This window comes from Acomys russatus, chromosome 11 (assembly GCF_903995435.1).
Source record: "Acomys russatus chromosome 11, mAcoRus1.1, whole genome shotgun sequence".
Taxonomy (NCBI): domain Eukaryota; kingdom Metazoa; phylum Chordata; class Mammalia; order Rodentia; family Muridae; genus Acomys; species Acomys russatus.
In genome coordinates this window covers 56505139-56527622 of record NC_067147.1, presented here as the reverse complement: position 1 = coordinate 56527622, position 22484 = coordinate 56505139, and the positions used below count along the sequence as shown (strand labels likewise).

Below are 22484 nucleotides of genomic sequence, written 5' to 3'. Positions count from 1 at the left end.
AATTTCATATATTTGCACCTGTGTATATTTGTGTGTATGTCACATGAATGCAGGCAGCTAGGGAAGCTATAGGAGAGCACTGGATTTGAATCCTTGAATCTTATACTTACATGTACATAACCTGGTAAAATACACTTATGACACCATACGACTCAATATTTTCACAGCTGTCAGGGAGGATGGTTCATTTGGAAGTCAGTTCCCAGCAGTGTGTAGAGCCCTTCTAGGGAGAGTACGCGGTTATTTGAGAAGTTTCTCATTCAGGAAGTCCCTCCTCCTCCCAGAGAGCTGCGAAACCCTAATGTGTCAACAGGTTGTGCCCCAGCACTGGCCACAGTTGGAAGCATGCTTTCTGTCCTCCGCTTTTAGGTATAACGCTCCGTTTAAAAAAACCATCCAGAATTGGGTGTTCAAGTTGTCAACTTCCTCGGACATCATTGAGGAGTGGCTGGTGGTGCAGAACCTGTGGGTCTATCTCGAAGCTGTCTTTGTAGGCGGGGACATTGCCAAACAGCTGCCTCAGGTAAACAGAGCTTTTGCAATTCTTTATAAAGTCATTTGGTGATCTTGGCCCGGTGGTGCAGTTCTGTGATCTCAGCTACTCAGGGGGCGGAGGCAGGGGAATTTTCTGTTGAAGGCCTTCCTGGGCTACTTTGAAAGATCCCTCCCAGAATGAAAATTAAAGAGAGGGTTGGCGATATAGCTCAGTGGTGTAGTGCTTGCCTGGCATTCATGGAATCCTTGGTTCGATCCCTATTACTATTAAAAAAAATATTCGGTGCCATCTATGTCTTTGTCCCAGCACTCAGGAGGCAGAGGCAGGCGAATCCCTGTGAGTCTGAGGCCAGCCTGGCCTTCAAATGGAGTTATCACCAATAAAATTAATCTATGTTCAGTTATCTAATAGGAAACCCACTACTAGCCGGTCAGGAACATACAGTTAGAAAGAAGAACCCGTTTTAGAAATACGCGTTGAGACTTTCAAAGGCGCTGTACTGGGAGCCTTTCCAGCAGGCCGAGCATGTGGTTCTGCCTAGCATTCATGGACCTCTGGGTTCGGTTTCCCAGCGGCACATAAACCGTGTGTGGTGGTACCTGCCTGCGATCCCGGCATGCAAGAGGATAAGAAATCCAAGGTCATCCTGGGTACATGATGAGTTCAAGGCCAGCCTTGGGCTTCACGAGACAATGTCTCAAAACCAAACGAGTGTTCAGTGGTAGTTTACTCTCATGGTGGCTTCTCTCTTACGCAATTAAGCCTGCTCCCCCTAAGTCCGCCTGCCTAAAGACAGGATCGATGCAGATTATAAATCAAGGATTAAAAAAAGCAGGAAAATGGCTCATTTCTCTTTGCAACACACTTTGTTTTAGACTCTAATGTTAAAGTCTATTTTTAATTGGAAAATAGCACTTGAAAAAGAGACAAAAATCGCGCTAATTTCCAGAGGCATTTTTCTTTCTTTCTTTCTTTCTTTCTTTTTTTTTTTACAACCGAATGAAGAACTTAATATCGTCCACAGGGTGTAGAAAGTTTTTATTTGCAAGTATGTAAATGAGGCTTTGTTTTGTGCCCTCGCTGTTCCCTCCTCCCTTTGCCTTTTCCCTGAGGTAACGTTGGAGCCATGATTATTCCAAGATCCCCGAGATCAAATTATCTCTGTGCCTCTCCAGTTGGCTCATCAAGCTGAAAACACCTGGGGTGCTGAAAGACTAGATTTGAACTTTAAGTTGGCAGCTCGGCAAATTAATCATGTGGCACTTCAGAACTATATTAAATGCAAGGAGACAAATAAGTGATAATCCTCATCGTCATCGCAGAGCATTTTAATAAGTGGCTTGATGGGTTTGGGGCCTCACTCTTTAGAATTAAGGAAAAAAAAAATGAAAAAATTTTGTTGTTGTTGTTTAAATGATACAGCCTGAGATGAGCGCAGGCTGCATTTGGAGAAAAGGAATTTAAAGTGAAGCGCTGCTCGCTCTCCTCAGTTATCCAGACCCTCGTCTTTACCCAACTTTGGATTTGCTTTTAGGAAGCCAAACGTTTCCAAAATATTGACAAGGCGTGGGTAAAAATAATGCAGCGAGCTCACGAGAACCCTAATGTGATCAGCTGCTGTGTTGGGGACGAGACGATGGGGCAGCTCCTGCCTCATTTGCACGAGCAGTTGGAAGTCTGTCAGAAGTCCCTCACAGGGTAAGGGTCCGCCCTTCTGTCCAGCCACTCACTCAGTTCTGTTCGCATTTCCGGTGTTCCTAGGGCCGGTCCCACTGGAAATAGGAACCTGAAACTCCCGTAAACTCAATTTCTCATTAAGAAGGACGCGGGGTGAGTGGGCTAAGGCATTGCATTTGCTTCCCAGGGCTGTCTTAATGCACCAGACATTTTTTTCCCCTTCCCTGTCCCAGTTCTGGCAGCAAGAAGTGTGAATTCAAGGTGTTGGCTTCTCCTGGAGCTTGTGGTGGAGCTGTGGGTGGCTCTGGGGCTGCCGTGGCTCGTGTCATAACCCCGACGTGTGTGCTCTTCACGTGGCCCTCATTTCTTCTGTTTCTTTTGTGTGGGCTCTTATTGTTGGGTATAGGGCCCATCTGGGTCTAGGGCTTCGTTTCCCTGGGACCATGGGATGTACACATACACTGAATAAACCCAACAGTCTTCTTGAAAAACAGACCTTCCAACTCATTATATCCTCAGGGGTCCTCTTCCCAAGCAGTCTCATTTACAGATTCCAGGGTGTGTATGTAGATTTCTCTTTTAGGGAATCATATTGATCCCACTTTGGGCGTGGAGAAGAGGTATGCAGTAAGAGGAGAGCTGGCCAGACTAATGGCACAGATGCTGTCTTCCAAAGACCTTTCTGCAAGCTTTTATAAGCTAAAGTGGAATCCATCCTTGATTTCTATTTAAAATATGGTGGTGACCCTGAGTCCTGGTTCATCCAGGTTTATCCGTCTGCCCCAGCTGCATGGAGAGGTGTCCTCCGTGTTGTCCTCAACATTTTCTGGGTTGGAGATAATTTCATCCCAAATTTAAATCATGAAGTGCCCAATACTCTGACAAAGGCTCACAGGGAGGCTTCCAATGAGAAAGAAGATGATGAGAGATGATGGGTAGGGGCCTTGTCCTCCTTTATTGCTTTGAAACCTCTTTGTTTACCCTAAGTGCCTTCCCTGCTGGACTTTGGTTCTCACCAAATATCCCAGAGGCCACTGGGAAATGCCTGTTGGTGCTTTCTATTCTCTTAATGGCCAAAACAAATACACGCATACGCACACACACACACACACACACACACACACACACACATACACAAACACCCCAGAGGAACCACTTGGTTAAGATGCTCTTGACTTGTTTGAAGGTATTTGGAAAAGAAGCGATTGCTGTTTCCAAGATTCTTCTTTGTCTCCGATCCGGTTCTGCTGGAAATCCTCGGACAGGCTAGTGACTCCCACACCATACAGGTACGACCTGGACATGCAAGGGTTAATTCGCTTTATCTGTGGGATATGCTCTCAAGAAGGAAAATAAAGCTAACATCTTAACAGTGCAAGGCAGGGAAGATGAGACTCAAAAGCCATGATGATACAGTTGGGAGGATGGCTCCCTTGCCACACAAACAAGCAGACCCAAGTTCAAGCCCCAGAACCTACATTAAAAAACAAACAAACAAACAAACTCCTGTGCACAGCGGTGCATACTGAGGAGGCAGAGGAGATGGGTAGACCCCTGGGGTTTTCTGGCTAGCTAGCCTAGCTGACTTAATAAATTCCAGCCCCTGTTTCATAAAACAAGTTAGATGGTGCTTGAAAAATGACATGTAATGTTCTGTGCACTCCCTGCAACATACATGCACACACATGAATGCATACCTGCACACACACACCTGAAAAATATGATGAGAAGATGTCCTATTCTCTATGGCCTTAGAGCCTATTGGCCTCACACAGCCCAGTGAAGGTGGTGTGTAACAGTCACCGTTCACTAGCCACGTGACCTTGCCAGGCTCTTGGTTTTATAGCCTCTCAGTTCTTTGGCCTGTGACATGTAAGAGCCATGAAAGGAGAAGACAGTTAAGAGAAAAAGTGAGAGGGACCTGTGCCTGTCAGGAAAACTGGGTGGGATGGGATGGTTCAGTCTCTCTCTGGAGAGCAGAAAGGGATGGCCACCGAGCCAGTCAGTGTACAAGAAGTGACATTTGCGGGACTAGGGGACAATATTTTATAGGATTTTAAAAAGTGGGCCACAGTTGGTCACCGTGGCATACAACTGTAATCTCAGTGCTCAGGAGGCCGAGGCAAGAGGAGCAGAGTCCAAGATCGGCTTGGGCTGCAGAGTAAGTTCCAAGCTAAACTGAACTGTATAGGGAGACCGTGTTTTCAGCAAACACTGGGACTCTAAGTTAATCAGGTGCTGTAGTAGTTTATATTGCTGTTTTCCCCCCATTTCCTTTTTAGTTTTGAGATAAGAAAGTAAAATATACTAAGGTTTTATGCTTTAAAATTATTTTATTTATATATTTTTTTGTGTGTATGTGTATGTACACATGAGTGCAGTACCCATGGAGGCCAGAGAGGGCACCAAAGCCCCTGGAGCTGGAGTTACAGGTGGTTGAGAGCAGCCCAATACGGATGGATGCCAGGGGGCTGACCCTGAGTCCTGTGGAAGGGCAGGAAATGCTCTTAGCTGCTGAGCCACCTCTCCAGCCTCTACTAAGGCTTTAAAGGGGCATCGCCGTAGCGTTTGTGTTTGCCCCATGCATGATGTTTTGGCTCTGCCTTTGTGTCTCCTACAGCCTCATCTCCCTGCAGTGTCTGACAACATAAACGAGGTAACATTTCATACAAAAGACTATGATCGAATGATGGCTGTCATATCAAGAGAAGGAGAAAAAATTATGGTAATTAAAAAAATTTTTGCTATTAGGATTTCCTTAAAGTGGTAGGTTGAGAAGAACGCAATTCGCTTATGAACATTAAAGGGTGTGGAGAGCAGGGTGAGCAACCCTGGGTTCCAGTTTTTTTTTAACTCTAGTTTTGTTATGAATTAGTGTAGATAAATAATTTAGCTTCTCTCATATTCATTTTTTAAAAATCACCAATAACATTAGTGAACAAGATCTCTATCGTCCCTTATAGTCGTATTTTTAACTTATTTCACCCGTGGTTTCAATATTTTGCATAGGGAGCCGGAGAGATGACTCAGTGGTTCAGAGTGTTAGCTGCCCCTTCAGAGGATACGTCTTTGGTTCCAACACCCACATCAGGTGGCTCACAACCACCCTATAACTCCAGCTTTAGGAGACCTGACACCTTCATCTAGCCTCCTTGGGCACGTGCGCGCGTGTGCGCGCACACACACACACACACACACACACACACACACAGGAAGGGGGGGAGAGAAAGAAATGCAAATAAAATATAAAGTACAAAGCTGAGGCAACTACATGGGTGCACTTATTTAAATATTTAATTTAAATATTTAAATATTTAATATTTAAATATACATACACGTGCATACAGTGCTCACATACACAAAATAAATCAATAACTATCTGACATAAACTATAGAAGAACTTACTCTGTGTTATAGCACTAGGGTTTATCAGTTGTGACAATTTGCCAAAACAGCGTGTTAATAATTTGTTTTTATTTTATTTTATTTTTCAGTTGGATACTGCTGTTATGGCCAAAGGTCCAGTAGAGATTTGGCTTCTGGACTTGCTGAAAGTCCAGATGTCGTCATTACATAATATAATCCGGTCTGCCTACTATCAGATCAGCGATTCGGGCTTTCTCCTCCTACCTTTCCTCAGCCACTTCCCAGCGCAGGTGAGGTCCACACTGTTCCCCCCAAATGGAAAGATGTGAGAATAGAGAGCAGGCCGTGCTTAGCCTGGCGGGGTGGAGGTTGCTTCAACACCCTCAGTCAGGACCTGCTCATCCGGCTGCTCTGTTCTCAGCCACGCCTCCTCCTCTGCCTCTTCTCCCACCCGTAAGGACGTACGCCAAGACTCAAGCGGTGCATGGAAAAAAAAATTCCATCTTACACACCAGCAGTTCTCAACCTGTGGGTCGTGACCCCTTTGCATATCAGATATTTACCTCGTGGTTCACAACAGTAGCCAAATTACCGCTATGAAGTAGCAATGAAAATGATTTTATGGGTGGGTGGTGGGGAGTGGGGTGGGGGGGGGCGGTCACTACAACACAGGGGACTGTATTAAGGGGCTGCAGCACTGGGCGTGCTGAGAAGCACCATTATAAATGTATATGTGCACGTATCTCACTTATAGAGAGAGGATCCGGATAGGGAGATGGGCACACATAGGAGAAATAACCACACGTGTTCCTGATGTGAGTCTCAGCTTGTCATGGTGGGAGTGGGTGTTTGTGCTAACAACGGTTCTTCTGCCCCATGTCTCTTACAAGCTCCCTGTCATGTGCCAACTATCATGAAGCCCCGTGTGGCGGGGATAAGGACCTGGCACTGCATTAACACTTCACCCAGGACAAGTGGGAAGTGGTTTTCAGTCTCTTTATAAGTGGCATGAGGCAGAAGAAGATTTCTAAGGGAAAACAAACAAACAAACAAACAAAACAGAGTTTGTCCCAACTATGTTTCCTGCCCTGGCCTAAACTCCAGTTGGTTCCCAAATTAATGAGCACATTCTGGAGACATAAAACGACAATTGGGCATTAGTTATTCAAGCTGTACAAACACAGACAGGGATCAACTCCACCGTGGAGATTATTTTAATGCTATGATTTTAATGTCTTATAGTTGCCTTGAAAATTTTTAATGCTTGTGTTAAAGATTTTTTTTTTTTTTAATTTATTTTCAGGCCAGGTGTTGTGGTGCACGCCTTTAATTCCAGCACTAAGGAGGCAGAGGTGGGCAGGTCTCTGTGAGTCTGAGGCCAGCCTGGTCTACAGAGCGAGTCCAGGACAGCCAGGGATACATAGAGAAACCCTGTCTCGAGAAGCATATATTTGCCACCTTTATGCTAAGAGGCCTGTTTCTTTGGCTTAGCCGGGGAGTTAGAGTTAGGAGGAGAATTAGGAGCAGGTTCAGAGTAGTCAGGGTGCTGAGCAGGAAGTAATAGAAAAACTGAGCAGCTTCCCAGATTTCTTTTAGTGTGCACATATATTATTTCTTTAAAGCAACTTTTTTCCAAACAACTGAAATCTGCCTGCTATCAAGTTAATTTAAAAAAATTGCTTGATACCTCATTTCTGCTTTCGCTCAGAACATATTTTTAAAGATTATGAATGCAACGGATCATTGCTATAAAAACCTGAAATTTGAAAACTATGAAAGAAGGAATAAAAATTACATATATTTATACTCCTTGGAAATGACTATTTCTACATTTTATTGTATCCCCTCCTAGAATATATGTGTACACACACACACACACATCTAAACATACATGTATATCTTCTAGGCACACTGCACTGCGCACACATCACACACACACACACACACACACACACACACACACACACACACACACACACAGATAAAAATGTTATCTAAACTTTAAAGCACCCACCCTTGTCTGCCTCATGTGAATGCGCGGCAGCCGAGGCTCAGCCTAAGCATGCCGCCCGTGCTCGTCTGCTGCCCGCAGGTTGGGCTGCTGGGGATTCAGATGCTGTGGACGCATGACTCAGAAGAGGCCTTAAACAATGCAAAAGATGACCGGAAGATCATGCAGATAACCAACCAGAAGTTTCTGGATATTTTAAACACGCTCATTAGCCAGACGACCCATGACCTCAGCAAGTTTGACAGAGTGAAGTTTGAGACTTTGATCACCATCCACGTGCACCAGAGAGATATTTTTGATGACTTGGTAAAGTACTCCGCACCCAACCCTGCCTCTACCCCTGCCCCCACCCCACCCCCACTCCCGCCCCCCACCCCCACCCCCATCCTCACCCCCGCCCCCAACCCCGCCCCCACCCTCACCCCACTCCCCCACCCCCACCCTCACCCCCACCCTCACCCCACTCCCCCGCCCCCAACCCTGCCCCCACCCTCACCCCACTCCCCCGCCCCCAGCCCTGCCCCCACCCTCACCCCCACCCTCACCCCACTCCCCCCGCCCCCAACCCTGCCCCCACCCTCACCCCACTCCCCCGCCCCCAGCCCTGCCCCCACCCACCCCCACTCCCACCCCCCAACCCTGCCCCCCACCCCTCGCCCCCAACCCCGCCCCCAACCCCGCCCCCACCCTCACCCCACTCCCCCACCCCCAACCTCACCCCCACCCTCACCCCCCTCCCCCACCCCCACCCCCACCCTCACCCCACCCTCACCCCCACCCCTACCCCCACCCCAACCCCACCCCCACCCCCATCCCCACCCTGTGCCTTGCCCGGGGATGGGGTTGGGGGGATTTAGTCTGGTAACTCAGAGTGGGCAGCTGAACAATAGTCAGAAGGATGAATGTACACAGCCCCCCCCCCCCCCCCCGTTTCCCCCCACATGTGGTTCTCTTTCACAGCAGTCCACACCTGAGCGGGTGTGCTGGGTGCTTCAAACAAGTGCATGTCTTTCCTCAAGAGAAATTTGGTTTCTGGGTCTTTTGTTTGTTGTTGTTGTTTTTTGGCGACTGTTTTTAAATCACTTTACTGTGATGAACTCACACATATTTTTGCGATAGGGTCTCATCGTGTCCCTCAGGTAGCCTGGAACTTGCTATGTTGATTGGACTGGCTTCAAACTCAAAGCGATGGCTCCTGCCTCAGCCTCCTGAGTGCTGGAATTAAAGGCATACACCACCATACCCAGCTAAAGTCACAGACACAAATCTGTGGGGGACAGCTCTCATTCAAACCAGACACCGCAGCTTCCTTTCCTACACAGCCCAAGAGTCAAGTTGGGGAATGGTGCCACGCACGGTAGGTGGCCTCGCCCGGCATGACGGGAGGCCCCTCCCCCCCGGGTGATTCTTGAGCTTGTCCCCTTGACAATCAACACTATCCCAACAGGACGGGAGACCCTGGTGACTGTCGTACCCTGTCTTTTGACAGTCTTAGTCCTTGCCATCACTCTCTTCTCCTCTGTCTGATCCATCTTTAAAGGCATCACTTCCCTTCGTTGCAAGCACATAATCCACACAGCTCAGGAACTTCTGCAGAGACGCTGATCACAGACCGCCTGTTCCGAGCCTGTACCAAAAGCTCCGCTTGTATAAGTAATATGTATTGATGACTCTTTGAAGGAATTCGGCCAGCCCATCGATTCCCTTATAGCCTACAGGCTCGTTTTTCAAAACAGCATTTGCTGAGGGCTTGTGTTGGCCTCACGTGTGAACTTACCAGAAAGCAGGATCTTTAGTTCTGCAGAATCAGACTCCTGAGTGAGCCCAAAGCAGAGTACAGTACAAGTAAAGGGGCTAGAGAGGTGGTCCAGGGGTTGAGAGCACTTGCTGCTCTTTCAGAGGACATCAGGATGCTTACAACCACGCGGAACTCCAATTCCAGGGCGTCGGATTCCCTGGCTAGCCTCTCTGGGCAACTGCGCATACACGTGCGTGGGTGTGCACGTACATGTAGGCACACACGTGCGTGCACACACAAAATGAATATAAGCAGCAATCAGGTTTTCTCCAGATCATACTAATCACGATTTGGCATTTTGTTTTGGCCTCTGCAGACTCAAAGTTATTTGTTGACAATCAAGGAAGTCTACCTCAGGAACGCTGGTGTGGAATCTGATTTTGCGTCTTCTGTGAACACACTGCTGGGTGTGTTTATACACCCCTGACTGATATAGAAGCCCCATGGCAGAAATTTATTTTAAAACTCAGTGCTGAGGAAAGCCTTTCTGTACAGAATGGATTTTTTTTTTTAAATCGATTTTTATTTTTCCAGCGCTGGAATTGAGTTTGGTGGTAGAATGTTCTGTTTGTTTGTTTGCTTGGTCTCGGTTTTTTGAGACAGGGTTTCTGTGTAGCCTTGGCTGTCCCCCAGTTCACTTTGTAGACCAGGCTGGTCTTGAACTCACAGAGATCCACCTGCCTCTGCCTCCCTGAGAGCTGGGGTTACAGGCACGCGCCACTGTGCCTGGCTAGAGTGTTTGCTTAGCCTATATGAATCTCTGGGTCCACTCCCAAGCACCACAAACACAAAAGCCGGCAAGAGTAAAACAAAACAGGGGTGCAAAACAGTGAAACTGTTTTCCTTGTGTCTTCATCACTCTTGACCTTGGAGTCGCTTTGCGTCCTAACTTAACTGTGTCTCATGGCCGGCATATGCACCTCTTATGTGTGTAATCCTTACAGCCTATAATACCGCGCCGTCAGAATTGGATACCTACGTTGGCGACCCTCTCTTTCCCCTCCCATCTCGTTCTTACAACCTTAGTGGGTGTCAACAGCTCCTAGCTGACTGCATCTCTGTGGCTGTGGTTCCTGAGTCAGGGGGGCGTGGCCTCTGGGCTGGACCCAAGCCATGTTAAGCCAAGAGAAGCTCATTTAATGTGGGAAATCAGAATCCTTAGCTGGAGGGAAGGGCACGGTCATGCTTCAAAACGGTGGGACTATAAATAGCAAGGCTTAGTGAGATGTGGGTAAAAAGGGGTGCTTGTCCATGTGGGCATGCAAACACGGAAAAAAGACATTTTCAGAAGCTCATCTCTAGTGTCATCTGGAATGACCTGGAAGTGACCTCGGGGGTGTACATCCTGTGTATATCAGTGTTTGTCTGTATGTATGCATTTGCATCATGTGCATGCAATATCCAAAGAGGCCAGAAGAGGGAGTCAGAGCCCCTAGAAACTTGGCTTACTGGTTGTTTCCTTGAGTAGGCAGGACTGAGGGTTCTCCAGGCTTAGAGGGGAAAGTCACCAAGTGCCTCAGAATGTGGCTGTGGTGGGTCCCTAAAAGTGTTGACTTGCTTTCTGTCTCTGTAGTGGAGTGGTTTCTGAAGTCACAGCCATGGAGGTGAGAGCCTGGAGCTTGTTGCCTCACAGGTGCATGCTGGAGATCTGTCACATTGGAAGGCAAACCGTAGTGCCAGGGCAGAGAGACACGAGTGTATACATAGCTGTGCATCCCTTGTTCATCGCACTCCAGTGGCTTCTAATTGCTCTTAAGAGAGCCTCCCAAACTCTTCCCGTGACCCTTTGAGGCCCCAACACACATTCTGTCCTTTAAGCGCTAGGCCTCAGCAATATGGAACATTTTCCAGTTGCTGAACACGTTAGTAGATCTGGGCCTTTTCTTTCCCTGCTTGATGTCTACTGTTTCAGCCAGGTTTTTACTTCAGATATATTTTCCTCCAAGACCCATCTCTAGTCCAGCTTAGGTCCTATTGCTACATATTTCCATGGGCCTTGAATTTTTTTCTCTGTAAAAAAATTTTTTTAAAAAATGTGTGTGAATATTTTCCTACACACACACACACACACACACACACACACACACACACACACACACACAAACACACACACACACACACACACACACACACACAAACACACACCATGTACATGCAGTGTCTGTGGAGGCCAGAAGAGGGAGCCAGAGCCCCTGACACTGGAGTTACCACGGAGGTGAGCTGCCCATGTGGATGCTGGGAACTGAACCTGGCAAGTTCTCTTACCTGCTGAGCCATCTCCCTTGACTCTCTTTAGTAGTGTGGCTTATATTTCATTGAAACTTCTTGACTTTGCCCCACTCCCACCTTTTTGGTAGGCTCCAGAAAGCAGACACCATGTTTACCTGTGTTCACCCAGTATAGTCCCAGCACAAAAGAAGGCACGCCATAAATACTGTTAAACGGAGACTGACTAGCTCCTGGACCAGGGACTCATGACCACCCACCTGCTTAGGTTATAGGCTGTTGCCCCTCAGTTTGTAACGTTTCCTGCTTCCTGCCTCCAAGGTAAAAATGCATATCAAGTCTGTTACTGACTTCGAATGGCTGAAACAGAGCAGATTTTATTTCAAAGAAGATCTGGATCAGACGGTGGTGTCCATCACGGATGTTGATTTCATTTACCAAAATGAATTTCTGGGATGCACGGATCGCCTTGTGATTACCCCGTTAACAGATAGGTAGGAAACTCGGTGCTTCCTGGTCCACTTGGTAATTAAATGCTATGCTCAGACTGCTGTATATAAAAAAAAAAAACCCACTTGAAATATTCCTAAATGCATGCTGTTGTCATCTTGGGTCTGGGCCGGGTCATCAAAGGCAGCCGAACAATGAAATAATCCTCCTTGTTGCTTACATGAACAAACGCATTAATGTTTTATGAAGTAGAAACGGATGAAAGAGTAAAAGCAAGACCGAATATTTGCTGTGAGTAATTTAATAATGGTTTTGAGATTGTGAAAGTGAGAAATGCCCCAAACCATGAAGGAAGCTAATAACATTTCAAGAAAGGAAAGTGCCTTTGATAGCATTTAATTTAGTCTCATTGTGTTTTGGATTTTTTTTTTTTTGGTTGGGTTTTATTCTTTTATTTATTTTTGAGACAGGGTCTCACTGTGTACCCCTGGCTGACCTGACACTTATGTAGACTAGAGTGGCCCAGAACTCACAGCGAGATGAAAGAAGGCAAGCATCACCTTCTGCTTGTTTTTGGTTTTTTGGAGATAAAGTCTCACTCTGTAGCCCTGGCTTGCATGGAACTAGCTGTGTATCCCCGACTGGTGTGAAACTGGCAGGCATCCCCCTGCCTCTACCTCATGGGTATTATAGGAGTGCCTGCCAACCTCCCAGTTTTTCAGACGTGGAAACGGAACTTAACGTGAAGTTTCTTGGTCGAGTCTGTCAGTCGATGGCAGATCCTGTCCCCAGGCAAGGTGTGGATCCTTTCCACGATTATGTACCCCACCACACTCAGTTCAGTATGCTGTACACGGAAGTCACTCAGCAAAGGTCTGTAGCGTCAACTGAAACCGCATGTTGGATCATTTACGTCTGCCATGTTAACTGAGTCCGCTTCCAGGCAAAACTGCTGCAGAACCATTTCATGTTTTCGGCTTCCTCTCGGTTTTTCCGCCTGGTCTCTTGTTTGGCTGCGTGTTGCGCGTGGGCCATTCAAGCTCCGTGTGGAGCGGGCCCTTCTGAGCCCTCAGGCCCCTCGCTCCTTCCTGCATTGCAGGTGCTACATCACACTGGCTCAGGCTCTGGGGATGAACATGGGAGGCGCTCCAGCAGGACCCGCCGGGACCGGTAAAACGGAAACCACAAAAGACATGGGCAGGTGTTTGGGGAAGTACGTGGTTGTGTTCAACTGCTCAGATCAGATGGATTTCCGAGGCCTGGGAAGGATTTTCAAAGGCAAGTGTCTAATAGTTTTTGATGCATTTAGTCCCGGTTGCCCCCCCCCCCTTGTCTTCTGATATAAATCTAAAACGACCCTATCATCGTTTGACTAGGTTGGTTTATATACTATGGCCATCATTCCGCATTAAAAGTGACCGGGTAGCATAAATTCAATGTGGTTCAATACTACTGATTGTGTTAGAGAGCATGCATTGAATAATTTGAAGACAGAATCAATTTGTAACGGTCTGGAGTGGTAGTGGAGGAGAGGTAGTCTTCATAGCCTATCAGGACACACAAGGTCCCTTCGCTGTGCTAATGCCCACTGAAATGAAGACTTCTTTTTCTTATCAAGCTTGGCAAGGCTGGAAAACAAGAAGCGGGCTGGCCATCAAAGATGGGGAATTCTTGAGAAAAATCTTAGCAGGGGGGTAGGCAGGGGGTGATTTCAGATAACACGGAGAAGCAGCGCATACGAGGGCACGTCAGTGTCGGCGCTTCTCTGAAGTAGGAGCCCCGCCAGGGAACATCCGCAGACAGGGCCCTGGCGAGGGAGGGAAGGCCAAGGAGCTGGGTCAGGTGGCAAGCTCCAAGCCCAGGGCGCGTGCTCCTGCCTTTCCTGTCCCCTCCTGCGAGGCACCAGAAACATGCATCCCAAGCAGGAGTTTGCATTTGTGTTAAGAAATAATGTATTGGGGCTGGAGAGATGGCTCAGAGGGTAAGAGCACTGACTGCTCTTCCAAAGGTCATGAGTTCAATTCCCAGCAACCACATGTTGGCTCACAACCATCTATAACGAAATCTGTGTACACGATAAGTAAATAAATCTTAAAAAAAAAAAAAAGAAAGAAATAATGTATCAGAACCCCATTATCTCAGTGTAACCAGAAGACACTCCAGGGCCGGGGATATAGCTTAGACGATGGAGTTCTTGCCTAGCTTTCCCGAAGCCCTGGGCTCCATTTTCAGTATCATATGAGCAGTGTATGGCAGTGCATACCTGTAATTCCAGTACACAGCTGGTAGAGGCAGGAGGATCAGGAGTTCAAGGCCAGCCTTGGCTACAGAGTGGGTTCAAGGCAAGTCTGGGATACATGAGGCCTTGTCTCAAAGAAGAAAAAAAATAAGCACACAGAAAAAGGAAGAAGGAAGGAAGGAAGAAAGAAAGAAAGTAGATAGTAGAGCACATAAAGACGGCTAAGTTAAATTGACGAAGAAACAGAAGAAAGCAAAGTAAACTCAATGATACTAATAGCTTCAGAGAGATTCGAGACTTTATGCTGTTCACCCAACTAAAGAAAAACAGGCTGCTAGGGGAAAAAAACTATAACTGGAATACAAGGAGAATGAAACTACGACTTCCAAGGGGAAAAAAATAACCCCCCTTTTCCCCCGAGTTGCCAAAATAGTGCATTGGAAAAAGATGAGGAGATGGAGGGCTTGACAGAAAGAAACATATAAGCATTAGAGGGACAGATATAAACATCCCAATATTGTTAGAGTGGGAGTCCCCAGGGGGAGAGGAGGAGGCTGGGCAGCTCATGACAGAAGGGATAAAGCAGTTCACATGGCCGCAGGTGATGAAGATTTCTCGTCCTTAGAGACTCCTCCAGGAACAGCGTGTGTGCTCACCAGTTCTGCCTTTGTGCTTGGTTTTATAAGAAAGAAAGAAAAAAAAAAACCCTCTGGCCATTTTCTCTCTCAACCTGCAGCCTGGCATTCCTATCTCACTGTAATAAAAGAAAACAGACAGATCGGACCTGGCAGAGGGCCACCCCTTAATCTGCCATTTCCCCCAGAGACCAGAGAGTTGTTTTGCCCCAAGCTCACTGAAGGTGGTCCTTACAGACAGGCTCCAATTTGATCACCTCTCAGGAAACCTGCCTACGATGGCATATTTGTGCTTTCCTTTCGACACTGTACGGTTTCCACTGCTTGCTGATGATATGCAGATAATTAAGCATTCCCCAGGACAAGAATGACATATGCCTTCATAAAAAGCCGATGTGAAACTTTACACAAGTTGTGTTTAGGCACAATTATTGGGGAGCACTTTGGAGAAGTGATTGCTCTCAAGAAGGTGCCTCACAAAGTGAAGCTTTGCAAATTAACTGTTTCTCGTGCCAGGTCTTGCACAGTCGGGTTCCTGGGGCTGTTTTGATGAGTTTAACAGAATTGAATTGCCTGTTTTATCTGTGGCGGCCCAACAAATTTACATAGTTTTGACAGCGAGGAAAGAGAGGAAAAAACAGTTTATTTTCTCAGATGGCGATTGTGTGGATTTAAATCCAGAATTTGGAATCTTCCTAACAATGGTGAGAACACAGGGTTTAAATGAAAGTCAATGTGTTTAATTGTTGCAGATATCAATAGATGAGTCTATGTATTACAGAATAAATGGACCAAAAGTCATGGACTCTATTCATGTGGGTATACAAACTTGTTTAAAATTAATTATGTGTGTCTATGTGTGGGTATGTGCATGTGGGTGTAGGTGCATGTAGAGGCCAGAAGAGGGCGCTGAATCCCTTGGAACTGGTTTTTTTTTTTTTTGGTTTTTCGAGACAGGGTTTCTCTGTGTAGCCTTGGCCATCCTGGACTCACTTTGTAGACCAGGCTGGCCTCGAACTCACAGCGATCCACCTGCCTCTGCCTCCCGAGTGCTGGGATTAAAGGCGTGCGCCACCACGCCCGGCTTGGAGCTGAAGTTTATTGGCAGTCATGACCTACGTGACGTGGGTGAACTGAATGTAAGAGCAGCACTTACAAATGTGAATTGCTTAAAACCACAAAGACTTTCCTTTCTCATGCCCACTACGGGTTGACTGGGATGGGGGCTGAGATGCAGGGTTAGCTTTGTATGTCCTTACTCTGGTGTTAGGTTGACCTGGTGGTCACCATCTTAGTCATTGTTGGATGCCATAGAAAAGGAAAAAGTTAAAAAAAAAAAAAAAAGAATGGTCATGTTTTGACTTAGAGTTTCTGCCCAGAAGAGACACACACAGGTCTCATGGGGGAAAACTAATCTCCCTTTCAAGAGGGCCTGGAGGGTGAGCGTGATCTTACAATCAGAAGGAAGAAGTAATACTAATGCCCATTGTCTTCTCCTAGACTGTGAGAGCCATTCTTTTTTTGCTATGCAAAACTATGTGTGACTTTAATAATGATTTGAAAATGGATATATTAAAAAGGTATGATATGAAATTCTATTAAGTATGGATGGCCCAATACACATTTTTGAGAAAGCAAGGACATTCTATAAATCTAATATTTTTGTATACTGCTTTAGAATCTGAATTAGGTACCTGAAATGTATTTATATCCAGGAAATAAAAACTGAACCAATAATTGAAATTTAAATATATTTTAACTCTTAGAACCCTGGATATGCTGGGCGCCAGGAACTGCCAGAAAACTTAAAAATCCAGTTTAGAACAGTTGCGATGATGGTTCCTGACAGGCAGGTATGTACCAGGACTTCTAAGGGTAATGTATTCTGCTTTACTCTGCCTCCCTCCCCCAACCCCCAGCCACTAAAGTTGCTTAAAAATGTATTAATCTGCAGATCATCATGCGGGTTAAACTTGCAAGCTGTGGTTTTCTTGAAAATGTTATCTTGGCGCAAAAGTTTTATGTTCTCTATAAACTCTGTGAAGAGCAACTTACTAAACAGGTAAAAACATACTTATTATTCTTGTATAGATTTTAAGTTTTTTGTTTAGATTTTTATAAAAATGTGTATGCATGTGTGGGTATGTGCCTGTGCATGCAGTACCCATGGAGGCCAGAAGAGGGCATCAGATCCACCTGAGTTAGACTTGCAGTTGGTTGGAAACTGCCAGTTGTGGGTCCCGGGAACTGAACTTGGGTCCTCTGCAAGTACAGTGTGTGTTCTTAACCACTGGTCTGTCTCTCCAACTCCTCAATCATGGTTTTAACTTGGGTATTTTACCTTGATAGATGCTAATCAGTGAGATCAAATAAACACATAGAATTTCTCCTAAGTATATTTACTGTGATCTTAACTTATTGACTACCCATTTTAAAACTTTTGATTCAGAAATATTTGGAGATTCTCAGGAATTGGGGAAAAAAAAAAAAAAAGCCCAAATGTGTAACTTTACTCTGCTTCCTCCACTATCGGCATCTTGTGATTGGAGTACAGCAACACAGCTTGATGTCTGACAGTGGACAAGAGTGTTTGAGAGTTGGGCCTACTATATGTGTGCTCTTGTAGTGTGTGCACGTGTGTGCATTTACACCACACGTGAAGATTAATGTAGCCACCACCACAATCAGTGCGCAGAGCTTCCTCTCTCCCCAATCCCTAACTTGCCAGAGGCACCAGTCCTTTTCTCTATCTGGGATGTTAGTTCAAGGATGTTGTGCAGATGCAGTCGTCAACGTGTAACCCACAGGCTGTTGTCTGCTCTCAGACTGCATCCAGCTGTCTTATTCTGAAACCACATATAAGGCTTGAACCCTGTCATGTTACTTTGCTTTTTCTTTTTTTTTTTTAATTTATTCTTGTTATATCTCAATAGTTATCCCATCCCTTGTATCCTCCCATTCTTCCCTCCCTCCCATTTTCCCCTTATTCCCCTCCCCTATGACTGTTCCTGAGGGGGATTTCCTCCCCCTGTATATGCTCATAGGGTATCAAGTCTCTTCTTGGTACGATCTTTCTCTCACTCAAAGGGAAGCGGGAAGAACTGAGCGGTCAGCACTTCACAGTGTAGCCACTCTGCAACGCCAGCCGAGTGTCTGTCTGCTCATGTGTACAGGGTGAGCATACTTTTGAAACATTTCAATGAAGGATCTTTTGCATCTCTTTCCCTGTCCTAGGTCCACTATGACTTTGGACTGAGAAATATCCTGTCCGTGTTGAGGACCCTCGGGTCTCAGAAGAGAGCCCGGCCGGAAGACAGCGAATTAAGCACAGTCATGAGGGGACTAAGAGACATGAACCTTTCCAAACTGGTGAGTGCCTCTGAACTCTCCTCTCTTCCAGGATCCTGGAGAGCTGGTTTCTTTCTACTCACATGACTGGCTCTTGTTGAGCTTTAACATTCATAGTCACAAAGATGATGAGTGCATTTCACCGGCGCACAATCAAAGTGCCTCCCCTCGTTGGTTGTGTATGGTAAATCAGGCCCTCAGAGAGACGGCTTCTGCTCCAAATTTCCAGTCCAGTTTTCTTTAAAATTCTTTAGTTAAAAAATTTTTATTTATCTACACTCTCCCCCCACCCCTTGAATACAAGTTTATCTGTATACCATGAATATGCAGTGCCCTTGGAGGAACTGGAGCTATAGGTGGTCGAAAGCCACTGTGTAGTCCTCTGCAAGAGCAACGAGCACTCTTAACCACTGAGCCATCTCTCCGGCCCCCTTAATAAAATTCAAGAATTATATTATTGTATGTGGGTGTGCACGTGCATGTGCGCAAATGTGTGTGTGTGTGTGGAGTGCTACATCGTTAGTGCAGGACGGCAGTTCTTTTTCTCCTACCATGTGGGTCCCAGTGGTTGAACTCGAGTTGTCAGGCTTGGCAACAGGTGCCTTTATCCACTGTGTCGTCCCAGCAGCCCAGCAATGCGGTTTTCTAACATTATTCACAGGGTAATAAATTCTAAGCCCGAAGCTCTGGACTCACAAGGAACTATGAGAACTCGTGTGTGTGTGTGTGTGTGTGTGTGTGTGTGTGTGTGTGTGTGTGTGTATGTGTGAGAAGTCATGTGTGTGTGTGTGAGAGAGAGAGAGAGAGAGAGAGAGAGAGGAGTGTGTGTGCACATATGTGAACAGCAGCCAGAAGAGGGGGTCAGATTCCCTGCAGCTGTGACCTGGATGACGAGGGTGCTAGGAACCAACTCCGGGTTCTCTGGAAGAGCAGCAAGCTCTCTCAACTGCTGAACCATCTCTCTGGCCCTACACATAAAATGTCTTAATTTCCAAATAAATATATTAAATGTTCATATGGAAACTAAAAGAGTGACCCTACCCTTTTCATGGCTGTTATGGTGATAGCCAGCTGTTAAGCTCATGTGCTACAGATGGGGTCAGGGTAGTCAGGTGACAAGGAATGGTGTGTGGGAAGTTTGCATTCTAGTTTCTAAGCTAACCAAGAACTGTATAGTTCATAGCTTTGCAAAGCCTCTTCACATGTGCTTTTCTGTTGGATCCTCTTAGCATCTCTATGGCAGGCTGGCCCACTGTCATTTATTTGAGTGAGGGAACTGAAGGAAGACTCATCCATTATCATAGGTGGCCAGCTTGCTGAGGTCAGGTCCTCTGCTCCTTACAGTCAAGACAGTCGGTCTCAGTCTCTCTCTCTCTCTCTCTCTCTCTCTCTCTCTCTCTCTCTCTCTCTCTCTCTCTCTCTCTCGTGTGTGTGTGTGTGTGTGTGTGTGTGTGTGTGTGTGAGATATCTGAGTACAGTCTCTAGCACCTATGTCCAGTGGCTTAAAGCTGCCTATAACTCTAGCTCCAAGGGATTCTACGCCCTCTTCTGGCCTCCATTGGTAATTGCACTCAGGTGCAGATATCCACACACAGACACAGACACATAAATAAAAGCAAGTCTTAAAAAAAAAAAAAAAAAAAAGCATCAGGGGAACTCCAGAGGATAGAAAAAATTGAGAAGGAACTGGAAGTTGGGAATAGGGCAATCTGTATACTAAAGACATAGCAAACAAAGTGTTGGAGTCAGCGTACTCAAACCTGCTCCTTAAAAATAAAGGTCAGACACAGCTAGGGCAGTTTTCCGGCCATCACTGGTTGAAGTCATTGAGGGTAAGGGATATTTCCTACTGTAAGTGAGGTATCGATATTCTGTTTTCATGGTAGTGGGACAATACATTGCCTATCTATCTATCTATCTATCTATCTATCTATCTATCTATCTGGGTTTGAGACAAGGTTTCTTGGTGTATCCTTGGCTGTCCTGGACTTTGTAGACCAGGCTGGCCTTGAACTCACAGTGATCTACCTGCCTCTGCTTCCTAAGTGCTGGGATTAAAGGCGTGTGCCACTACTCCTGGCTACATTGCCAGGTTAACATGAAGATGGGCCTGTGAGAGGCAGATAAAGTAACGAGATGAAACCCAGGTCACAGCTGGATTATAGAATGCCAAGGCATTTTGAGTGCCACGTAGGTTCAGTGGTGGTGTTGAGAAAGTTTCCCGGAAGGTGCAAGCTTGCTTTGGAGATTAGGAAGTGATTCCCCTGGGAATAAAGTAGAGGAGAATAAGGCAGATATCCCACGTATCTAAGAAGTGATTATCGACTAAGTATGTCTGCGTTAACGTGTGCCATCTTAGGTTGACGAAGACGAGCCCCTATTCCTCAGCTTGATCAACGACCTGTTTCCAGGGTTACAACTGGACAGTAGCACTCATGCGGAACTGCAGGCTGCAGTGGACAACCAAGTCAACCTAGAAGGTCTGATTAACCACCCGCCCTGGAACCTCAAATTAGTGCAGGTGAGGACATCGCAAACTTACAGCGTGTGCGCGTCAGAGGTCACGGCAGTAGATCTTACCACAAGACACTTACTTTGATGTAAGTGGTGAAACCGAATTAAAATGCCTGCTGGCCACCCGAGGGGACTCCTAAGGGTGTGTGCTTTTTTTTTTTTTTTAAAGATTTATTTATTATTATATATACAGTGCTCTGCCTGCATATACACCTGCAGGCCAGAAGAGGACATCAGATCACATTATAGATGGCTGTGAGTCACCATGTGGTTGCTGGGAATTGAGCTCAGGACCTCTGGAAGAGCAGCCAGTGCTTTTAAGCGTTGAGCCATCTCCCCTGCCCCCCCCTTTTTTTTAGAAGGAATGAATTTGCCGTGTCTTTCCACAATCAGGCAGTCATTTGGTCTCTAGCTGTCACTTAACTCTCATGAGAAGGGTTGATGGCCACCACAATCTAAGAGCAGTTGGGATGGGAGGTGACAGCCCAGCTGGCTTCTTGCAGCCACTTTGGCATTATTACCAGCTGCTGACACCTCAGGGGGCCCTAGAGCTTGAGGATCCTGGGTCTGCATGGGGGTCTGCGTGTATGTGTGTGTGTGTGTGTGCGTGTGTGCATGCATGTGGATGTGAGCGTGAGCACATGTTATGGCTCACCTAAATTATATCTATAGCCTAGGGTGGGCGTAGAATTTCCTACGTAGTTGAGGATGGCCCCGAATCCTTGATCCTCCTGCCTCTGTGTCTGGGATTTACAGGCGTGCACCACCTTGTACTGAGTATCAAAAGCCAAGTGCTTCAAGTACGCTAGGGCAAGCCCTCTTATGACTGAGTGGTGTCCACAGCCCACTTGATGCTGTGTTCTCAGTATGTGCCCTTGAATCCCCTCTCCCATCCCCATGCACCCAGCTTCTGTGTGTGTCTGCTTCTTGCAGCAGATGGAAGACTGGGATCACTTTGTGTGCGGGCACAGGAGCACCCTCTGTTGCACTTTACTCAGGTCTTCCCATCCCTGCGCTGTTATATGGGTGCTCCCAGAATAAATCATGTCCACACAACAGATGTGTTTATTCAAGCTGTGCTTCTGGAGGCCCAGGAAGGCGCAGGGGGCGGGCGTCCTGGACCTTCCCAGAGAGGCTTTGCGTTGCTGCTTTCCACCACTGGGGGGCGACATCACCACACTGCACACACACACACACACACACAAGAGGCAGAGAGCCAGATCCTGAATAGTTTCCAAAAATGTAATTCAAGTCCCACGTTGTCATTAAGTAATCACTTATGTTGTTTTTCCAACATGACGCTAGTTTTGCTTGCTGCATCCAATAAGACAAAGAACACTTGGGCATTACTTAAGGCCTTTGAAATTTCGGTTAACTTAGACAAAACGTCGGCCGGAGACTTAAAAACCTATGTTTTCCCATGCGTCAATTGTCCTTGCAGTTATATGAGACCTCTCTGGTACGGCACGGCCTGATGACTCTAGGGCCCAGCGGTTCTGGGAAGACGATGGTCATAACGATTCTGATGAAGTCTTTAACGGAGTGCGGGAGGCCTCACAGAGAGATGCGAATGAACCCAAAGGCGATCACCGCACCTCAGATGTTCGGCAGGCTGGACACAGCCACCAACGACTGGACAGACGGGATCTTCTCCACCCTGTGGAGGAAGACATTAAAAGCTAAAAAGGGTACGCCTGGGGCCTCCCTCTGGGTTCGCCTTTCCT

At 46.5% G+C, this 22484-nt stretch overlaps 1 protein-coding gene across 1 annotated transcript in view; it reads left to right on the top strand.

Annotated features, from left to right (window-relative positions):
* Dnah8 (dynein axonemal heavy chain 8) overlaps window positions 1-22484 on the top strand; it is a 228670-nt gene that overhangs the window by 81741 nt on the left and 124445 nt on the right. The window contains exons 36-49 of the mRNA XM_051153391.1: window positions 370-523; window positions 2031-2194; window positions 3360-3462; window positions 4794-4898; window positions 5668-5829; window positions 7632-7856; window positions 11896-12068; window positions 13124-13302; window positions 15415-15602; window positions 16665-16751; window positions 16853-16960; window positions 18133-18267; window positions 20606-20767; window positions 22202-22448. Of these exons, the coding sequence (XP_051009348.1) occupies window positions 370-523; window positions 2031-2194; window positions 3360-3462; window positions 4794-4898; window positions 5668-5829; window positions 7632-7856; window positions 11896-12068; window positions 13124-13302; window positions 15415-15602; window positions 16665-16751; window positions 16853-16960; window positions 18133-18267; window positions 20606-20767; window positions 22202-22448 (2192 nt within the window). The remainder of the gene's footprint in view (window positions 1-369; window positions 524-2030; window positions 2195-3359; window positions 3463-4793; window positions 4899-5667; window positions 5830-7631; window positions 7857-11895; window positions 12069-13123; window positions 13303-15414; window positions 15603-16664; window positions 16752-16852; window positions 16961-18132; window positions 18268-20605; window positions 20768-22201; window positions 22449-22484) is intronic.